The sequence below is a fragment of the Somniosus microcephalus genome, chromosome 9 (assembly GCF_052327205.1).
Source record: "Somniosus microcephalus isolate GS21.2 chromosome 9, FLI_Smic_1.0, whole genome shotgun sequence".
Taxonomy (NCBI): domain Eukaryota; kingdom Metazoa; phylum Chordata; class Chondrichthyes; order Squaliformes; family Somniosidae; genus Somniosus; species Somniosus microcephalus.
In genome coordinates this window covers 115563089-115581773 of record NC_140995.1, presented here as the reverse complement: position 1 = coordinate 115581773, position 18685 = coordinate 115563089, and the positions used below count along the sequence as shown (strand labels likewise).

The 18685-nt window shown below is 41.8% G+C and overlaps 1 protein-coding gene across 1 annotated transcript in view; it reads right to left on the bottom strand.

Moving 5' to 3' along the window:
• Nucleotides 1–18685, bottom strand: part of cdc5l (CDC5 cell division cycle 5-like (S. pombe)) — an 80025-nt gene that overhangs the window by 23381 nt on the left and 37959 nt on the right. The window contains exons 7-10 of the mRNA XM_085997042.1: nucleotides 17908–18052; nucleotides 12480–12668; nucleotides 9624–9772; nucleotides 8848–9010 (exon numbers count right to left, since the gene is read on the bottom strand). Coding sequence (XP_085853168.1) covers nucleotides 8848–9010; nucleotides 9624–9772; nucleotides 12480–12668; nucleotides 17908–18052 — 646 coding nt within the window. The remainder of the gene's footprint in view (nucleotides 1–8847; nucleotides 9011–9623; nucleotides 9773–12479; nucleotides 12669–17907; nucleotides 18053–18685) is intronic.

Sequence of the window (18685 nt, the reverse complement as noted above, 5' to 3'; positions counted from 1 at the left end):
CCCATGCCGGCTCTCTGCGAGAGCACTTCAGCTAGTCCCACTTCCCTGCCTTTTCCCAGTAGCCCAGCAAATGTTTTCCCCTCAGGTACTTATACAATTCCCTTTTGAAAGCCAACAGATAGTGCATTCCAGATCCTAACCACTTGCTGCGTAAAAAAGTTTTCCCTCATGTCGCCTTTGGTTCTTTTGCCAATCACCTTGAATCTGTGTCCTCTGGTTCTCGACCCTTCTGCCAATGGGAACAGTTTCTCTCTATCTACGGTCGAGACCACTCAGGATTTTGAATACTTAGAAACATAGAAGATAAGAGCAGGAGTAGGCCATTCGGCCCCTCGAGCCTGCTCTGCCATTCAATGAGATCATGGCTGATCATCCAAATTCAGTACCCTGTCTCTGCTTTCTCCCCATATCCCTTGATCCCTTTAGCCTTAAGAAATATATCTAACTCCTTCTTGAATATATTTAATGAATTGGCCTCCACTGCCTTCTGTGGTAGAGAATTATACAGGTTCACCACTCTCTGGGTGAAGAAATTCCTCCTCATCTCTGTCCTAAATGGCTTACCCCTTATCCTTAGACTGTGACCCCTGGTTCTGGACTCCCCGGCCATCAGGAACATCCTTCCTACATCTAGTCTGTCTAGCCCTGTTAGAATTTTATAAGTTTCAATGAGATCCCCTCTCATTCTTCTAAACTCCAGTGAGTATAAGCCCAATCGACCCAATCTCTCCTCATACGTCATTCCTGCCATCCCAGGTTTCAGTCTGGTGAATCTTCGCTGCACTCCCTCCATGGCAAGAACATCCTTCCTCAGATAAGGCGACCAAAACTGCACACAATACTCAAGGTGTGGTCTCACCAAGGCCCTGTACAACTGCAGCAAGACATCCTTGTTCCTGTACTCGAACCCTCTCGCTACGAAGGCCAACATACCTCTAGCAAATCTCCTCTCAACCTTCTCTGCTCTAAGGAGAACAACCCTAGCTTCTCTAGTCTATCCACGTAACTGAAGTCCCTCATCCCTGGAACCATTCTCGTGAATCTTTTCTGCACCCTCTCAAAGGCTTTCACATCCTTCCTAAAGCCCAGAATTGGACACAATACTCCAGTTGAGGCCAAATCAGTGTTTTATAAAGGTTCATCATAACTTCCTTGCTTTTGTACTCTATGGGCAGGATTTTCATTGGGCCGTGGAGGCGGGATTGGAGGCGCATGGGGGGTTAAAAATCGCAAAAATCGGAGGGGCACGAACCCATCCCTCCCCCATGCCAGTTTCAAAGGAGGCGGATACCCGACCTGTGCTGGGAGCCGCCTCCCCAAGACGGGAAGGGGATTAGTGCCAATTTACTGCCTGTTAACAGGTAGTTAACAGGCAATTTTTAGCCTAATCCCTATTTTTATTCCTGAAGTGTGGGATTCCCGACGGCGCCAAACTACGCCAAGTTAGCGAGGCGGACCGTGGGGCTGAAGGACCTGGAGGGTTCGAGATGTCCGGTGTTCAGGTGAGTAATGTGTGCATGAGTGCAGAGATCAGTGTGTTTGGTGTGTGTAAAGTGTTTAAAGAAGTTTAATTACCTTTATAGCCTTCCTTCCTTCAGGTCTCGGGAGTCCTCATCTCACCGGCACAGAAAGCAGAATGGCCGCGAGCTGTCAAAAGTTGCAGCATTCAGCTTTCTGTTCTGGAGAGATCTCTAAATCAGCCCGAGAGGAAGGAATTAACAGAGTACAGATCGTCAGTGTTTGACAGCTTCAAAGAGCTGTCAAACGCTGATAATTTCATGTGTCAAAAGCTCTTGAAAGATGAAATGTCAATCTGTGACGTCACCTGTTGCCGGGTGGCCCTTAATTGGCCTGCTGAGCCCGCTGGGCGGGCTCAACAAGGTCAATCAAGTGAAAATCGAGTGGGTTGGCCACAACTCGATGGAGGCGGGACTACAACCCCAAAAGTTGTAGTCCCGCTTCCTACACGCCTCCAGTATCAAAATCCAGCCCTATGTCTCTATTTATGAAGCCCAGTATCCCGTATGCATTTTTAACCGCTTTCTCAACCTGCCATGCCATCTTCAACGATTTGTGCACATATACCCCCAGGTCTCTCTGTTCATGCATTCCCTTTAGGATTGTAGCCTTTAGTTTATATTGCCTCTCCTCATTCTTCCTACCAAAATCACTTCACACTTTTCTGCGTTAAATTTCATCTGCCACGTGTCCGCCCATTTTCACGTCTTCTTGAAGTGCATCACTATCCTCCTCACTGTTCACTATACTTCCAAGTTTTGTGTCATCTGCAAATTTTGAAATTGTGCCCTGTACTCCCAAGTCCAAAATATATATATATATATATATAAAAAAAAGCAGTGGTCATAGTACTGACCCCTGGGGAACACCACTGTGTACCTTCCTCCAGTCCACAAAACAACCGTTCACCACAATCTCTGTTTCCTGTCATTTAGCCAATTTCGTAACCATGCTGCCACTGTCCATGAGCTTCAACTTTGCTGGCGAGCCTATTATGTGGCACTTTATCAAACGTCTTTTGGAAGTCCATATACACCACGTCAACCGCATTGCCCTCTTCAGCCCACTCAGTTACCTCATCAAAAAACTCAAGTTAGTTAAACACGATTTGCCTTTAAAAAATCCATGCTAGCTTGCCTTAATTAATCCACACTTTTCCAAGTGACTATTAATTTTGTCCCTGATTATCGCTTCCAAAAGCTTCCCCACTACCGAGGTTAAACTGACTGGCCTGTAATTGCTGGGTTTATCCTTACACCCTTTTTTGAACAAGGGTGTAACATTTGCAATTCTCCAGTCCTCTGGCACCTCCCCCGTATCTAAGGAGGATTGGAAGATTATGACAAGTACCTCCGTGATTTCCTCCTTAACTTCCCTCAGCATCCTCGGATGATCCCATCTGGTCCTGGTGACTTATCAACTTTAAGTTCAGACAGCCTTTATAGTAGCTCCTCTATCAATTTTTATTCCATCCAGTAATTCAACTACCTCCTCTTTCACCATGACTTTGCATCTGTTTTCACCAAGGAAGTAGATGCTGTCAAAGTACTCATTTAGTACCTCAGTCATGCCCTCTGCCTCCTTGCGTAGGTCTCCTTTTTGGTCCCTAATCGGCTCCACCCCTCCTCTTACTACCAGTTTATTATTTATATGCCTATAGAAGATTTTTGTATTCCCTTTTATGTTAGCTGCCAATCTATTCTGATACTCTCTCTTTGCTCCTCTTATTTTCTTTTTCACTTCCTCTCTGAACTTTCTATATTCAGCCCGATTCTCAATTGTATTCTCAACCTGACATCTGTCATACGCCCCCTTTATCTGCTTCATCTTACTCTCGATCTCTTTTATCATCCAGGGAGCTCTGGCTTCAGTTGCCCTTCATTTCCCCCTCGTAGGAATGTACTTCGACTGTACCCAAACCATCCCCTCTTTAAAGGCAGCCCATTGTTCGATTACAATTTTGCCTGCCAATCTTTGATTCCAATTTACCCGGGCCAGATCCATTCTCAACCCACTGAAATTGGCCTTCCTCCAATTAAGTATTTTTACTCTAGATTGCTCCCTGTCCTTTTCCATAGCTAATCTAAACCTTATGATACTGTGATCACTGTTCCCTAAATGTTCCCCTACTGACACTGGCTCCACTTGACCCACCTCATGCCCCACAACCAGATCCAGCAATGCCTCCTTCCTCGTTGGGCTGGAAACATACTGATCAAGAAAGTACTCCTGAACACACTCCAGAAATTCTTCCCCCCTCTCTGCCCTTTACACAATTACTATCCCAGTCTATATTAGGATAATTGAAGTCCCCCATTATTATTACTCTATAGTTCTTGCTCTGTAATTTCCCTGCAAATTTGCTCCTCTATATCTTTCCCACTAGTTGGTGGCCTATAGAATACACCTAGTAGTGTAATGGCACCTCTATTATTTCTCAACTCTAGCCAAATAGATTCTGTCCTTGACCCCTCCAGGACATCCTCTCTCTCCAGTACTAACATTCTCCTTAACCAATATTGCCACCCCTCCTCCTTTCTTTCTTTACCTATCTTTCCTGAGCAGCTATATCCAGGAATATTTAGTACACAATCTTGCCCTTTTTTGAGCCAGGTCTCCGTTATCACCACAACATCATATTACCATGTGGTTATTTGCGCCTGCAGCTCACAAACGTTATTTACCATGCTTCGTGCATTTACACACATGCACTGTAAACCTGTCTTTAGACCTTCTTGTATTCTCTCTTAACCTGACCCCAGCTAATACCTTACTATTTCTTACTCTAGTGCTATCTGTCTCTCTCCATCCTTTGTGCACTTTGTTTCTCCTTTCTAATGCTACATCCTGGTGCCCATCCCCCTGCCAAATTAGTTTAAACCCTCCCCAACAGCACTAGCAAACCCCCCCACGAAGACATTGGTTCCAGCTCTGTTGAGATGCAACCCATCCGGCCTGTACAGGTCCCACCTCCCCAGAACAGGTCCCAATGTCCCAGGAATCTGAAGCCCTTCCCCTCCCCGCACCATCTCTCCAGCCTTGCATTCATCTGCTCTACCCTCCTATTTCTATACTCACTAGCTCGTGGCACAGGGAGTAATCCGGATATTACCACCTTTGAGGTCCTGCTTTTTAATCTCTTTCCTAGCTCTCTAAAATCTGCCTACAGGACCTCATCCCTTTTTCTACCTACGTCGTTGGTACCGTTATGGACAACGACCTCTGGCTGCTCCCCCTCCCCCCTCAATGTTCTGCAGCCGCTCAGTGACATCTTTGACCCTGGCACCAGGGAGGCAACATACCATCCTGGAATCATGCCTGCGGCCACAAAAATACCTGTCTGTTCCCCCTAACTATCGAATCCCCTACCACTACTGCCTTCCTGATCTTCCTCCTCCACCCCCCCCCCCCCCCACCCATATAGCTGAGCTACCCGTGGTGCCGCAGACTTGGCTCTGGCTGTACTCCCCAGAGGAACCATCGCCCTCGCCAGTATGGTTGGAGAGCGAGATGCATTCAGGGGACTCCTGCACTACCTGCCTGGTCCTCCTTTTCTGTCTGACAATCACCCATTCCCTTTCTGCCTACACACTCTTAAGCTGCGGGGTGACCACCTCCTGAAACGTGCTATCCATGTAGCTCTCAGCCTCATGGGTGCACCGCAGTGACGCCAGCTGCTGCTCAAGCTCCGAAACCCAGAGCTCGAGCTCCTCCAGCCAACAACACTTCCTGCACATGTGGTTGCCCAGGACATGGGAAGTGTCCTGGATTTCCCACATGGCACAGGATGTGCATTCCGTGGGACTGAGGTGCCCTGCCATGCCTCTATTTATTCCATTATTAACTAACTTACAGAAATAAACTTAAGACTAAGTCTTAAAAGTCGGGCCTACCTTTATCTCCGGCTGCTTCTCTCGCTCTTAGTTAAAGTCTTTATTCACACGATTATTTATAGTTATATTAATTAGTTTATCTAGTTGTTAGAGAGAATAAAATGCTAACACTCACCCACCAATCACCTACCTGCAGTCCTGTGACGTCATGCCTTGATTTTGCTGTTCTTTTGGAATTTGTCGGATTTGTATCTGCCTCCTGTACTGCTGCTGCCGACTCCTCACAGGTCCGCGCTGTCCTCAGCCTCCCGCTGTATTTATGCCTCCTCTACTGCTGCTGACTCCTCGCAGATCCGCGCTGCCCTCGGCCTCCCGCTGTATTTATGCCATTACTGCTGCTGCCGACTCCTCGCAGTCCTCGGCCTCCTGCTGTATTTATGCCTTCTCCGGTGCTGCTGCCAACTCCTTACGTAGCTCATGTTATTCATTTTTCAAACATTCTTTTTTATGATATAGTTTTTTTGATTTTGGTGGAAAGACTATAGCAGAATAGGGTTGATTAGTTTTTGTCAGCTTTCATGGTTGGCAGGTATATGGTTACTTGGTTTTCTGCAAGATCACCAGAGCTGTTGTTCCAGAGAGAAATTGGAGGAAAATAACTGCACCTTTTAAATCTATCTACCAAAAGCAGACAGATCTCACTCTGAGCTTGTGATTTTTTTTAGCATTTGAAGAAAAACCACAACCGGGGTCCTGATGGCTTGGTAGATTTAGCGAGTGATTAGCATGAGCCATACACACCAGAAGGTCCCAAGTTCAGCTCCCGATCTGTGCTGAGTTAGCGGATCTCAGCTGTTGTTACGGTATAGGACTCAACTGGCATCAGCATCCTTGGATTGGGATTAAGAGAGGGAGGAAGAAAGCTAGTCAAGGTCTTCACTCCTGATTTCTCTACAGCAACATGTGCTGCAAGTGTTTGTTTGTAGATACTGGGTAAGGCCAGGATAGAGCTTTGGTGTGATACTGCCAACACTCATTTTCAAGGTTCATACGTGGGCAATTATCAGAGTGCCAGGCAACATTGAATTTATACCCCAGCAAGGAATCAACAGCTTCAGGAGAGGAGGAGAGAAAGTTGGCAAGGGAAAAAATGAAATAGTTTGGATGAATTTACACTAACTCAGACCAATAGCTGCAGTTAAGAGTTCCTGCAACCAGAACTGAGTTTATATTTGTGGCTCCTGCCTGGCTGGAATTATAACAATCTTGCTCAGACGAGAATTGTTTGTATACCTGGATACAGACATAGGCAGAGTTCTCTTCCCACCATTAAAAATTTAAACCACGTTTGAGAATGCACAGGATTTATACTTTGTGGTTCTCAAACTGAACCTGTGTAAAACTTTTCTCTGTTGCAACTTTTGATGTTTCCAGAATTTTTGACCAGCACTAGTGAATATTAAAAACCATAATGAGGGACATCTCAGGTGATAGCATAAATCTCAAGATTAGGCTGCCAGATAACTAATTGTCAAAATCAGCTGAATATTAGCATGTGTAGATTTATTCTGTCGTACAGGGCCTGTTAATAATTTCAGAACCATTATGACTGTAACCAACCAAAACACTCATTTTAATAAAATCCGTTCCCCAAGAAAGGGCCAACCTGCAGAAAGGTATCAAAAAAGCTCACACAAAATGGCAACACCCTCCCCACCCCAGATAGCCAGAGTAGCCAAGTGACAGAAACTAGCAAAACAGAATAATGCACAGAGATGAACTCAACCACAGAGAAAGGCACATCTCATCTACAAAGATGACTGAGACAGTGATCTAAAAGTAACCACCCTGGAGCAGTACTCCAGGAGGGAGCACAACTCTTTCAAGAACTTCTGAAAAGTTCCAATCCCTACTGTATGATCATTTTCAGATGTGTATCAAGCTGAGAATTGTCTAGATAGTGTCTGTTTAAATTCTCACGTTCATTTCTTGTGATTGGTTCACTGTTTTTACTGTGGAAAACCATCCCATCAGATACTAAGAAAAGCATTTTAAGCTCCCCTTTAGCGATCATTAGTTTACTACTTAGCTCTGTACAGCCACACAAAATAGAGAAACTGAGGCAAGTTGTGACTTTTCTATAATCGCTGGCATGTTCCCAATCCCATAACAGAAGTAGAGTGCTGCTCCCTTTCTGTGCCTCTCACTATACTACCATCTGTGAAGCACCTTAGGACATGCATCTACATTAAAAAGAGCTATGTAAATGCAAGTAGTTGTTGTTAAGGAGAGGAAAACCAGTCAAGGTTTCTACTCTTAATTTAAAAAATCATTCTCAGGATGTGGGCATTGCTGGCAAGGCAGGCATTTATTGCCCATCCCTAGTTGCCCAGATTTTGATACAACTGAGTGGCTTGCTAGGCCATGTCAGAGGGCAGTCAACCATGTTGGTGTAGGACTGGAGTCACATATAGGCCAGACCAGGTAAGGACAGCAGATTTCCTCCCCTAAGGGAGGATAGTAAACCAGTGGGGTTTTAAGACAATCCAACAGCTTCATGATCGTTTTTACTTATACCAGCTTTTTATTTAAACGTTCTCTGCATTATTAGTCCAGGTCTCTGGATTACTAGTCCAGTTCAAGAAGGCGGCTCATGACCACATTATCAAAGGTAACTAGGGCTGGCCAGCGACCCACATCCCGAGAATGAAATTTTAAAAAACATAATCACCATGCTACCATACCCATCATTACTGATAACTCCTGCCAGAGAGTGGATCAGGCTGTGGTGCCTTCCCCATGCTCACCATCTAAGGATTACATATAAAGAAAGAAAGGCCACTTGGAGGAGGTATCAAGGGATGAACAGTAACTACGGAACCGCACCCAAATACCTACTAAATCAACAGGTTAAATAATGGTGAAAACAGTTCAGTACTAAATAGATGATCTTTTCTGCAAAGATTTCTCTTACAGTTTATATGCCCTTTTTATAGGGCTGTGCAACTTGGGCCAATAGGTTAAATGCACTTTACATAATATAAATCAAGTCAGGCTTTCTCTTTCATTCTGGATAAGTTAATTACCTCAGGACTAAAAAGGCAAGCAATAAATAACCAAACTATTTAGCAATGCAGGTGATAAAAGTTTCACTAGTTAGAAGTAATGAATTAATTAGACAAGTATTCTACATCTCTCCTGCGTTAATACATTACAAAGCATGAACATTCAATCTATACTGAAAACCTTGAAAGTAAAGGTATTGACTTCAAATTAAAATAAACTCAAAACTACAGGCCATATCCAAATAAAAACAAATTGAAGGGAAAATTGTTTGGAATATTGCTATTTATACTGCAAAAATACATTTGCAGCACATGTGAAGGAATGTTAGTATTGGGGCAAGTGCTTAAGCTCAGATGACCCACTGTGTGTACATTGATGCACTAATATAAAAGTATAAAAGGTGAACTCCAGAAATGGCCCTTTGTCCTACCAGTTGCTTGGTGTATGAAGGATCATTATAATCCACCATTTCCTCTCCTGGATTGATATTCAATTTGTCTCGTAAAGGAGTCCTTCCTGGGGTCACTGCAACGCCGGGTTTAGGTGTCATTCCACTACGTGGAGTCAAACCATCGCTACCATGTGTTGGAGTCCTAAATGTTGTGAAATAAAATAATTGTTTCTTATTAAATGTCATTCACTCTGCAAAGACTCCTCTCTTCCAAACAGTCAAATACAAGCTGAAAAGGTGATGGATGAAATGCAGATGCTACTTCTACTGGAATCATTGCCCTCCACCTTCCCATTTGAATTGCTTTGTTTTTCTATTCTTTCTGGTGTTTCTCTGCCCCCTCACCCTGGCAAGGAGCTAAAGGGTACGTTTGTCTCATTTGCCTTGACTGGAAGCAATGCCACCCAGACCTACACTTGCTTCTTATGACCTGGCTTATCATTCTGCACTCAGTTTTCAAGACCTGAACATAAATAATGGTGCAAGGAGATGGGTTGTATTTTCTCTTTTCAAGAATCAACTCAGGATGCTCTATAGTCTGTGCTGTACATAATCTAGAAGTTAATAATGTTACTATGCAATATGAAAATAAAAACCAAGTTAAAAAATAGAACATTACACAAGTCAAATTAAGCAAGTAAGTCAGATATCAATTGTTTATCTATTTCTCCCCTCAAAAATTTCTACTTTTTAATCCAAAACTGGTTGAAAAAATATTAAATTGCTGCATCATGAAATTACGTATAAACATTTACCTGAAAGGTGTAGCAAGCACAGTGTTCGGTGTCTGAACCACCTGTCGCTGTGGGGTCACTCCAGAGAAATCACTTTCATGGAGAGGGGTGTTCAGTCCACCTTTTAGAGGCGTATCAACATTTGTCAGTGCCATCAAGTTTTGAGCTTCCTACACAAAGAACAAAATAGAAAAAGCCACTTTAACAGCTCTCTAATTTTTCTGTTTAACTTCTCCATCCTTTCTCCTGAGGTCACTCATCGCCTATGGCCAAGGAACCCATTTGTAGCACTCCACCAATCCTACTCTGAACCAGAACAGACCCCTGCTGAATGCCCTCAAATCTGTTGAAAGAGCTTGGTACCTCCCTATAGTGGTACAGCAGAGAACAAGAGCAAAGCAGAGGTCTAATCTGTGTTTTGCTACCTTGTAAAGCTCCAATAAACCACACTACTCATCAAAATGTAAAATTTTATATTTTTTTTATTTGCCTCATTGAGCTTAAGACAGTAGCTGTCCAAAAATAACAGGAAAGACCTCGGTTCGATTCCCGAGAGGTGCCGAGTTAGCTCATTTCAACCAGTACAGCTTTAGTGATGCTACCGCTGGCCTTATTGCTGCTGGGTTAAAGAAAGGAAATATATGGCTATGGTTCCTAGTCTTGCTCTGTCCAATGATTCCTGCTAGAAGTGCTCACGTGTGGACATTAGACGAAGATTTAGACTTCAATGTAGGGGGCATGATTAATAAGTTTGCAGATAATGGACCGGATTTTCCGACCCCCACGGTTGTGTACGCACCGGTAGGGGCCTCACAAGTGAGCATGCGCTGAAAACTGGCACTTACGATCTGTCAAGAATTCTCTAGACAGATCATCCGCCTGCCCGGGAAAAGGGCCTCTGCGGGTGGAGAGTTGCTCTTTTTGCAAGGCCATAGAATTCTTACGCCTGGTAAAAGCAGGAGTAAGACCTGCTTTTACCAGCTTAAGAGTGTTGAAAAATAGAAAAATGAAATTTGGTAACATTTATAAATTAAAAATACTCTTCAAAAAGGTATGTTTATTTTTAGCCCGGTAACAACCATTAAATTTTTTCAAAAAATTAACATTAAAAATATTTAATTAAATGGAATTTTAATGATGTAATTAAAAACAAATTATTTAATGTTTGTGTGTTTTTAAATGTGATCCCCATTCATACTTTTAACAGTTCTGTCCGTACGGACCTGTCAAAAGCATGAAGGGGGATTCCCTTCTTTGATTGGTTCGCCTAGCCCACATGATCCCAGGGTCGCTTGCGAACCACATGCGCCCCTAGGATACCTGGGCCTCTGCGCATTTCCAACATCGGCCCAGGGTCGGAAGCACCCGCCCGCAGGAAGCCTGGAAATTCAGGGCCAATACAAAAATTGGCCGTATGGTTGATAGTGAGGAAGAAAGCTGTAGACTGCAAGAAGATATCGGTGGACTGGTCAGGTGGGCAGAAATGTGGCAAATGGAATTCAATCTGGATAATGAGAGATTTGGGAAGGGCAAACAAGGCAAGGGAATACAAAATAAATGGTAGGATTAGTGTAGAGGAACAGAGGGACGTTGGTGTGCATGCCCACAGGTCCCTGAAGGTAGCAGGACAGGTAGATAAGGTGGTTAAGAAGCAATATGGAATGCTTTCCTTTATTAGCCAAAGTATAGAATATAAGAGCAGGGACGTTATGCTTGAACTGTATAAAACACTAGCTAGGCCACAGCTATAGTACGGTGTACAGTTCTGGTCACATTACAGGAAAGATGTGTTTACACTAGAGAGGGTACAAAGGAGATTTACGAGGATGTTGCCAGGACTGGAGAATTTTAGCTATGAGGAAAGATTGGATAAGCTGGGTTGTTTACTTTGGAACAGTGAAGGCTGAGGGGAGGTTTAATGGAGGTGTATAAAATTATGAGGGGCCTAGATAGAGTGGATAGGAAGGACCGATTTCCCTTAGCAGAAATGTCAATAACCAGGGGTCATAGATTTAAAGTAATTGGTAGAACGATTAGGAAGGAGTGGAGGAGAACCTTTTTCACCCGGAGGGTGGTGGGGGTCTGGAACTCTCTACCTGAAAGGGTGGTAGAGGCAGAAACCCTCATTGCATTTAGAAGTACTGGGATATGCACCTGAAGTGCCATAACCTACAAGGCTACAGACCAACAGCTGGAAAGTGGGATTAGGCTGGATAGCTCTTTTTCGGCTGGCACAGACACAATGGGCCAAATGGCCTCCTTCTGTGCTGTAAACTAAACTTCTATGATAGAATCCGACAGCTGACTCAGCTGTGATGCCATGTAGTCCAGAAGCCTGTGGTTACGGCTCACATGGCATCTAAATGGGTATTTAGGCAAGGTACCAAGGGTGCTGGTGGCCATGAAACAGCTTAACACGGAGTCAACAGCTTCAGAAGACTGAATAAAAGTTGGCGGAAAAATATTTTAAATGCAAAAGGAGGTTTCTTAGTCTCCAGAACTAAACAACTTAAAAGGGCCGGTACTACACTTCTACAATTACTAGTTTGTATTTTAAAAATGAATTATCCATGGAAACTTTAGGCTGTAACGTCTAACTTCAGGTCAGAAAACACACTATAACTTGACAGTTTTGTGAATGCCTTAATGGCTCATGAAGGAATGAAAGAACTCCACACTTCACCCAAGACAAGGATCTCGCCCAAAAAGAACAGAAAAAATTACAGGTAGTATTTATCCATCTATAAAAATTCTAGAGTATTACAGTGATCATTGTACTGTGGGTGAAGTATTTGCATGAAGACTCCATATAATGACAACGTGCTATGGGTTCCGATACAAAATCTGCACCAGTTCAACTTAATATGGCTTGGTTACCTGGAGAATACGATCTTGGGCTGTAGGGGTACGTGCGGTTCGCAAACTCAAACCAGTGTTGGCAATGCTATATTCAGAAAGGAGAGCATTGGAGGCAGAGTTTGGCATTCCAGATTCTTCGACTGTCTGACAGGCCATCTCACTAGCCTGACCAATTTTGACTACTTCTTCCAGTTCAGCATCAGAGATCTTTTAAAAAGCACAAATAATTCTTTATTGGATACCAAAGGTTCAATTCCATTAGTATTATGACAATTACAGGTTCTATTAAAATTATACAACTATCAAGTGTACATCGGAAACAACGGGTGGATAATATTTCTCCACCCATAGAACTTAGCAAAGAATGGTAAAGTGACAAAGTCACAAATGCATTACGATGCCAGATAATTCATATCCAATGGCTCTGACAGCTTGCTGCTTGCATCAAAGGTACAGGACAGATAATTATACTGAAAGAGATAGTCCCACTGCAGATTGAGATGATATGGTGTACAGTGCTATAAGGTGACAAGAAAGCAAAACAATATCACAAAGCAGGGGGGAAAAGTCAGTTATGTAGCTATTATGCACAAAACTGCAGGGACCACTTCAAGTGGGTAGTTCAGAACTTCTGTTGAGTGGTAGCAGTGTAGTTGCTATGAGATTTATTAAGCACAGGATTTCCTGTACTGAGTGGATGAAGAGGAAACAGCTGCCAATGTTTAAATTCTCAGTACATTCTATTAACATACAAGGAACAAAAAAGTAGATGGCTATGGTCTTATAACAGCTCAAGTTATAATTGTTGCTAATTCTCATTACTAACACAAGCTATGGAGATCAAGGAAATGATGCTCTTAAGGAGTTCTTAGGCTTGATCTATTTCTTGGTCTTCACCGACCTCAACGGTTTGTTAGAATGAGAAGTTTGATTTTTTGTGTACAAGACTGTGGTCTCATCTGTTCAGCACATGGTGTTACTTAAGGGGGAGAGAGGAAGGAAAAGTAGTCACACTTAGGATGGAGATAAAAGTCATCACTACATAGCCTTCAAGGCTCGTTATGCTGAAGTTATCAAATTACATCTGCAAGTGTGCAATTCACACAAACAACCAGATGTATGAATTTTGAAGAAGGAAAACTATTTAATTTGTGCAGCCTTAGGGAAAATGGGAATTTCAAACTTCAGTGAGGGACCCTAAAAGAGAGTAATAGCATCAAAAGCTCTAGTTAGGGTGATTGTCTCCAATCTAATCACTGAAGGTGAAGACTAAAGAATGTAAACCAGGTTTTAAAAATGTTTTGACCTTTGACAACCAAGGCCATCCAGGGGGTTAACATTTTACGTGCCGCATACAATTTGAAGTGTAGCAACAGAAACAATTAAAAAGAAAATAGCCAAAGTTAATCTTACAAAAAAGCAACCGCCAAGTCAGGCTGTACACTTGTGCATAAGAATGTTCTTGAGTCAGCATTTATCTGTGTACAGGAAACTTTGGTTTATCCGGAGGTTATATGTCCGGAATACTCGATCTAACGGCAAAAATCAGGAGCCGTTTTCTATATGTTTTTTTAGTTCTCGTTGCTTTTTTTTCCCCCCCCAGTCAAGCACTGCAAGGTCTGTAGCTATAGCAACAGCTTCAGCTACAGACGCTTGCAGCTGCAGCCGACTGTTTTGAAGCTGTTGCTAAGCAACAGGGTTTGTTGATTCACACGGAGCTTCTCAGTTCCGTATGTTTAAACATTAACTCTGGTATGTCCGGCACTTTTGATGTTACGGCACCAGCTTGGTCCAGTCAGTGCCGGATATCAGAAAGTTTCCTGTATATTACAAGGAAAAAAACCACTTGCCTCAAAATTCTGTTTTAGATGGGACTAAAGTTAAATTAAAAATAATGAGAGCAATTTTGCAATTGGACAAATTGCTGCCACCTCATATCACATAATTGAAGATTCTTAAAAAAGGATATTAAAGATATGCAGACCTGTTGTGCACACAACAGGTGGACAATAACAAATTCACTTTTTTTAAACACATCTTCAAACATTTAAAATACTTGGAAAATAACTCCGAGCATAACCATAGATTGGCATTTCCTTGGGGCCAAATCTCGTTCCATTCTTATTTTACAAAAGGAGGGCTTCTGATACTATCGGACAAAGTATCTAGATAATGTGAGTTTATGAAGAGAAAGTAAAACTGCACAACAAAAGACCAACAACATACATTATTCCTCAAACTAGACATGATATTTTAATGCAATTTTCAGGTTAAGAAATATAAAACTTTAAGAGTCAAGATAATAAATGGATTCTTGGGTTCATTCTGACCTATGGAGCCTGTCAAATGCATTCTTCTACTTTCAATTGAACTGATGTTAAACTGATAGTAAAAAGCGTACTGAAGGGTTTAATCCCACTGACTCAGGCTGCACACAAGCACAACACCAAGCAGTAAAGTCAACATTTAAAACTTAACAGCCACACTAATACACAGGCATTTAACCTAAAGACAGTGTTGATATGTGCAGCTATGGTGCACCAAGCTGTGCCTTTAGATTAAATGTGTGAATAAACTGGATCATGATGAGCACATGGCTGTTTTGTACTATGATAGTGTTGATATGAGCAACTATGGCGCACCAAGCTATCACAGTGCAAAACAGCCATGTGCTCATCATGATCCAGTTTATCCAAATTACTGACAATAGGATCAGTTCACCAGTTAGGGTATATATTTCAGCAATATATATCAAAGCTACTGAATCAGAGCCAACAAAACAGTCCTCATGTGCCAAACATAATGAACGAACACACACATTGGGGGAGAATTCGACCGGAGCACCCAGTCTTAACTCCTGTATTCATCTTTATATTTCCATTATAGCTTCCTATTACCACATGTATAATGGAAACTGCCTATGTAAACTTGTCATACTATAATAACACTCCTGTAATTACGTGACAAGTTTATATTAGGCAGTTTCCATTTTAAATGTGGACAGAGTAAGTCATAATAGAAAAAGTTGATAAGCAGTGCACGCAGAAACAAGATTTTTAATATATTACTAGTCAATCTCCCGTGGTATTGCACACAGGAAATCAAATGTTATGTTGTTTCATAAGGGCAGGAGCATTAGATGGCAAATGCATCATTTTAAATAAAAATAGAAGTTATAATTAAATGAATGTAAGCAATTGGGATAAAATAGAATATTTGTTTAAGGCGAAATATATAAATTTTATAGTGAAGTGTATTTATAGATTTAATGTATATATAGTGTGTATGTATATGTAAAAAACTTGAATTCTTTTTTATGTGTAAAGTATTATAGAATTTGTATGCAGTATTATGCATATAAATTTTACACTAGAATTATTGATAGAATTTTACATTTGTGTGCTAGTCTCCCTGTTATTTTGAAAGCAAATGTGAAGTTAGAAATAAGACAGCTGGGAGTAAGACTTAAATGATGGAGGGATATGAAACATTAGGGGAGGAAACAGTTGGGTTCTGGACTGGTAGTGTAGTGAATACCAAAGAGGTTGTGGAGGTGAGTGGGCAGTAAAAGTTGAATAATGGGTAAATTTTGAGGGGTAAGTGTCGAAAAGTTTCAAAAAGAAATGTAGGTGATTTCACAACATTTGCTGCTAATGAGTGCAGAAGATGATGTTGTAATAAGATCAGTGTAGGAATGAGGGAGTCAGGACTATATGCTGAAAAGAACACCTAGTGAAAACAGTGATGGTACAAATAATGTTTTTATATAAAAATGCAGGATGAGAGTCTTGGGAGGTTTTACGGTGTGCAGTACTTAAAAAAAATTAAAAAAAACCCCAAAAAAACTGGAGGACTAAAAAACAGAAAAAGTAGCCATTTAAAATAAAAGGCCCAACTGATCTATTGAAGTATTGTGAGGTACAGTGCCGTGGTGTTCGTGACTTTCAAAAATAGAGTTCCTCCCCAGGTAAGTCATTCTAGGAGATAACAAGGAGGGCCGATGAGGGTAACACGTTTGATGTTGTCTATAAGGATTTTAGCAGGCTTTTGACAAGGTCCCACATGGCAGATGGGTCAGAAATGTAAAAGCCCATGGGATCCAAGGGAAAGTGGCAAGTCGGCTCCAAAATTGGCTCAGTGGCAGGAAGCAAAGGGTAATGGTCAATGGGTGTTTTTGTGACTGGAAGGCTGTTTCCGGTGGGGTTACGCAGGGCTCAGTACTAGGTCCCTTGCTTTTGTGGTATATATCAATGATTTAGACTTCAATGTAGGGGGCATGATTAAGAATTTTGCAGATAACACAAAAATTGGTCGCGTGGTTGATGGTGAGGACGAAAGCTGTAGACTAGAGATATCAATGGACTGGTCAGGTGGGCAGAAAAGTGACAAATGGAATTCAGTATGGAGAAGTGAGAGGTAATGCATTTGGGGAGGGCTAACAAGGCAAGGGAATACACAATAAATGGTAGGATACTGACAAGTGTAGAGGAACAGAGGGACCTTGGAGCGCATGTCCACAGATCCCTGAAGGTAGCAGGACAGGTAGATAAGTGGTTAAGAAGGCTTACGGGATACTCTCCTTTATTAGCCGAGGCATAGAATATAAGAGCAGGAAGGTTATGCTGGAACTGTATTAAACTCTAGTTAGGCCACAGCTAGAGTACTGCGTACACATTACAGGAAGGCTGTGATTGCACTAGAGAGGCTACAGAGGAGATTTACAAGGATGTTGCCAGGACTGGAGAATTTTAGCTATGAGGAAAGATTGGATAGGCTGGGTTGTTTTCTTTGGAACTGAGGAGGTTGAAGGGAGACTTAAATGAAGTGAAGTGTATAAAATTATGAGGGTCCTAGATAGAGTGGATAGAAAAGGCCTATTCCCCTTAGCAGAGGTCATAACCAAGGAGCATAGATTTAAAGTAATTTGTAGAAGGATTAGAGGGGAGTTGAGGAGAACTTTTTTCACCCAGAGGGTGGTGGGGGTCTGGAACCCATTGCCTGAAAGGGTGGTAAAGGCAGAAACCCTAATCACATTTAAAAAGTACTTGGATATCCATTTGAACTGCTACAACCTACAAGGCTATGGACCAAGAGCTGGAAAGTGGGATTAGGCTGGATAGTTCGGCCGGCACAGACACGAGGGCCGAATGGCCTCCTTCTGTGGTGTAAATGTCTATGATTCTATGAGAAACATTGACTTTAATTTTTAATTTATGTGGTACCAAAACTTAAATAACATGGTCAGAATTTTGAGTGCTTTAATTTGCCAGACCAATTTTATATAACAGGGATCTACCATGTTTATCTGCCTATACCAGAGTCCACTCTAAGGATCAGTGCAACTGCAGTTTTCCTCTACTCACATGTTTGGAAGACTGTAGTGTCAAGCAGATGACATCACAAAACACAAATATTACCTTTGCAGTGTTTAGAATGGACTATTTACCTGTGGCGCAGGAAGAACTAATTTACTTCTTTTTTTGGTGAACTCAGAGACACCACTGATCTGTAATATAGCAGACGGCAAATCTGATTCCTTCTTCTTTTTCAGACGCTGCTTATCTTTCTTCTGTTCAGATTCTTCTTTTTCACTGAATAAGATATGAATAATTTATATTACAATCAACATATTTAAAAACATTCAAGAATTGTAGAAAGCTAACTGCAGGCTCGAACAGCCCATTAAATTTGTGAAATGGCTGTGTCATGGTTTTTTCTCTGAACTGCTACAGAGCATTTAAAAAACACAGTATTTTGATAAGGCCAAGAAACTGAAAACTAACATAATTGAACTTAAAATATTTACTGAAGCCTGTTCTCATGAAACAGTTGGACATGTTTGTAAATCTTAAAACTAAGCAGCAAGGAAAATGTTGGGTAGTCAGGTCTACTTTGAATTCCAAGTTGTTTCTGGTATTATGGATTACATTGATTAATATTTTATAAAGGGAGTAAAGGCTGCAGTGAAAACTAATGCTTCAACCCACCTGTGGATTCAGAATGCCACCAATTACTGTATATATTCACAAACATTTGGTGCCACTCATTTTTAAATGGGTAACTGCTGTCAATAGTTACCCTTCTCAGTGAAAGATTGAAAGCCCACACTCCATCCCATTAATCTTCTTGAAGCAAAAAGTCAGACAAACATTAGGAGTTGGGAATAATTTTAGATTTGAGAGCTCGCACAAACGCACACTGCAACTTAGTTCCTAGTGTTATTT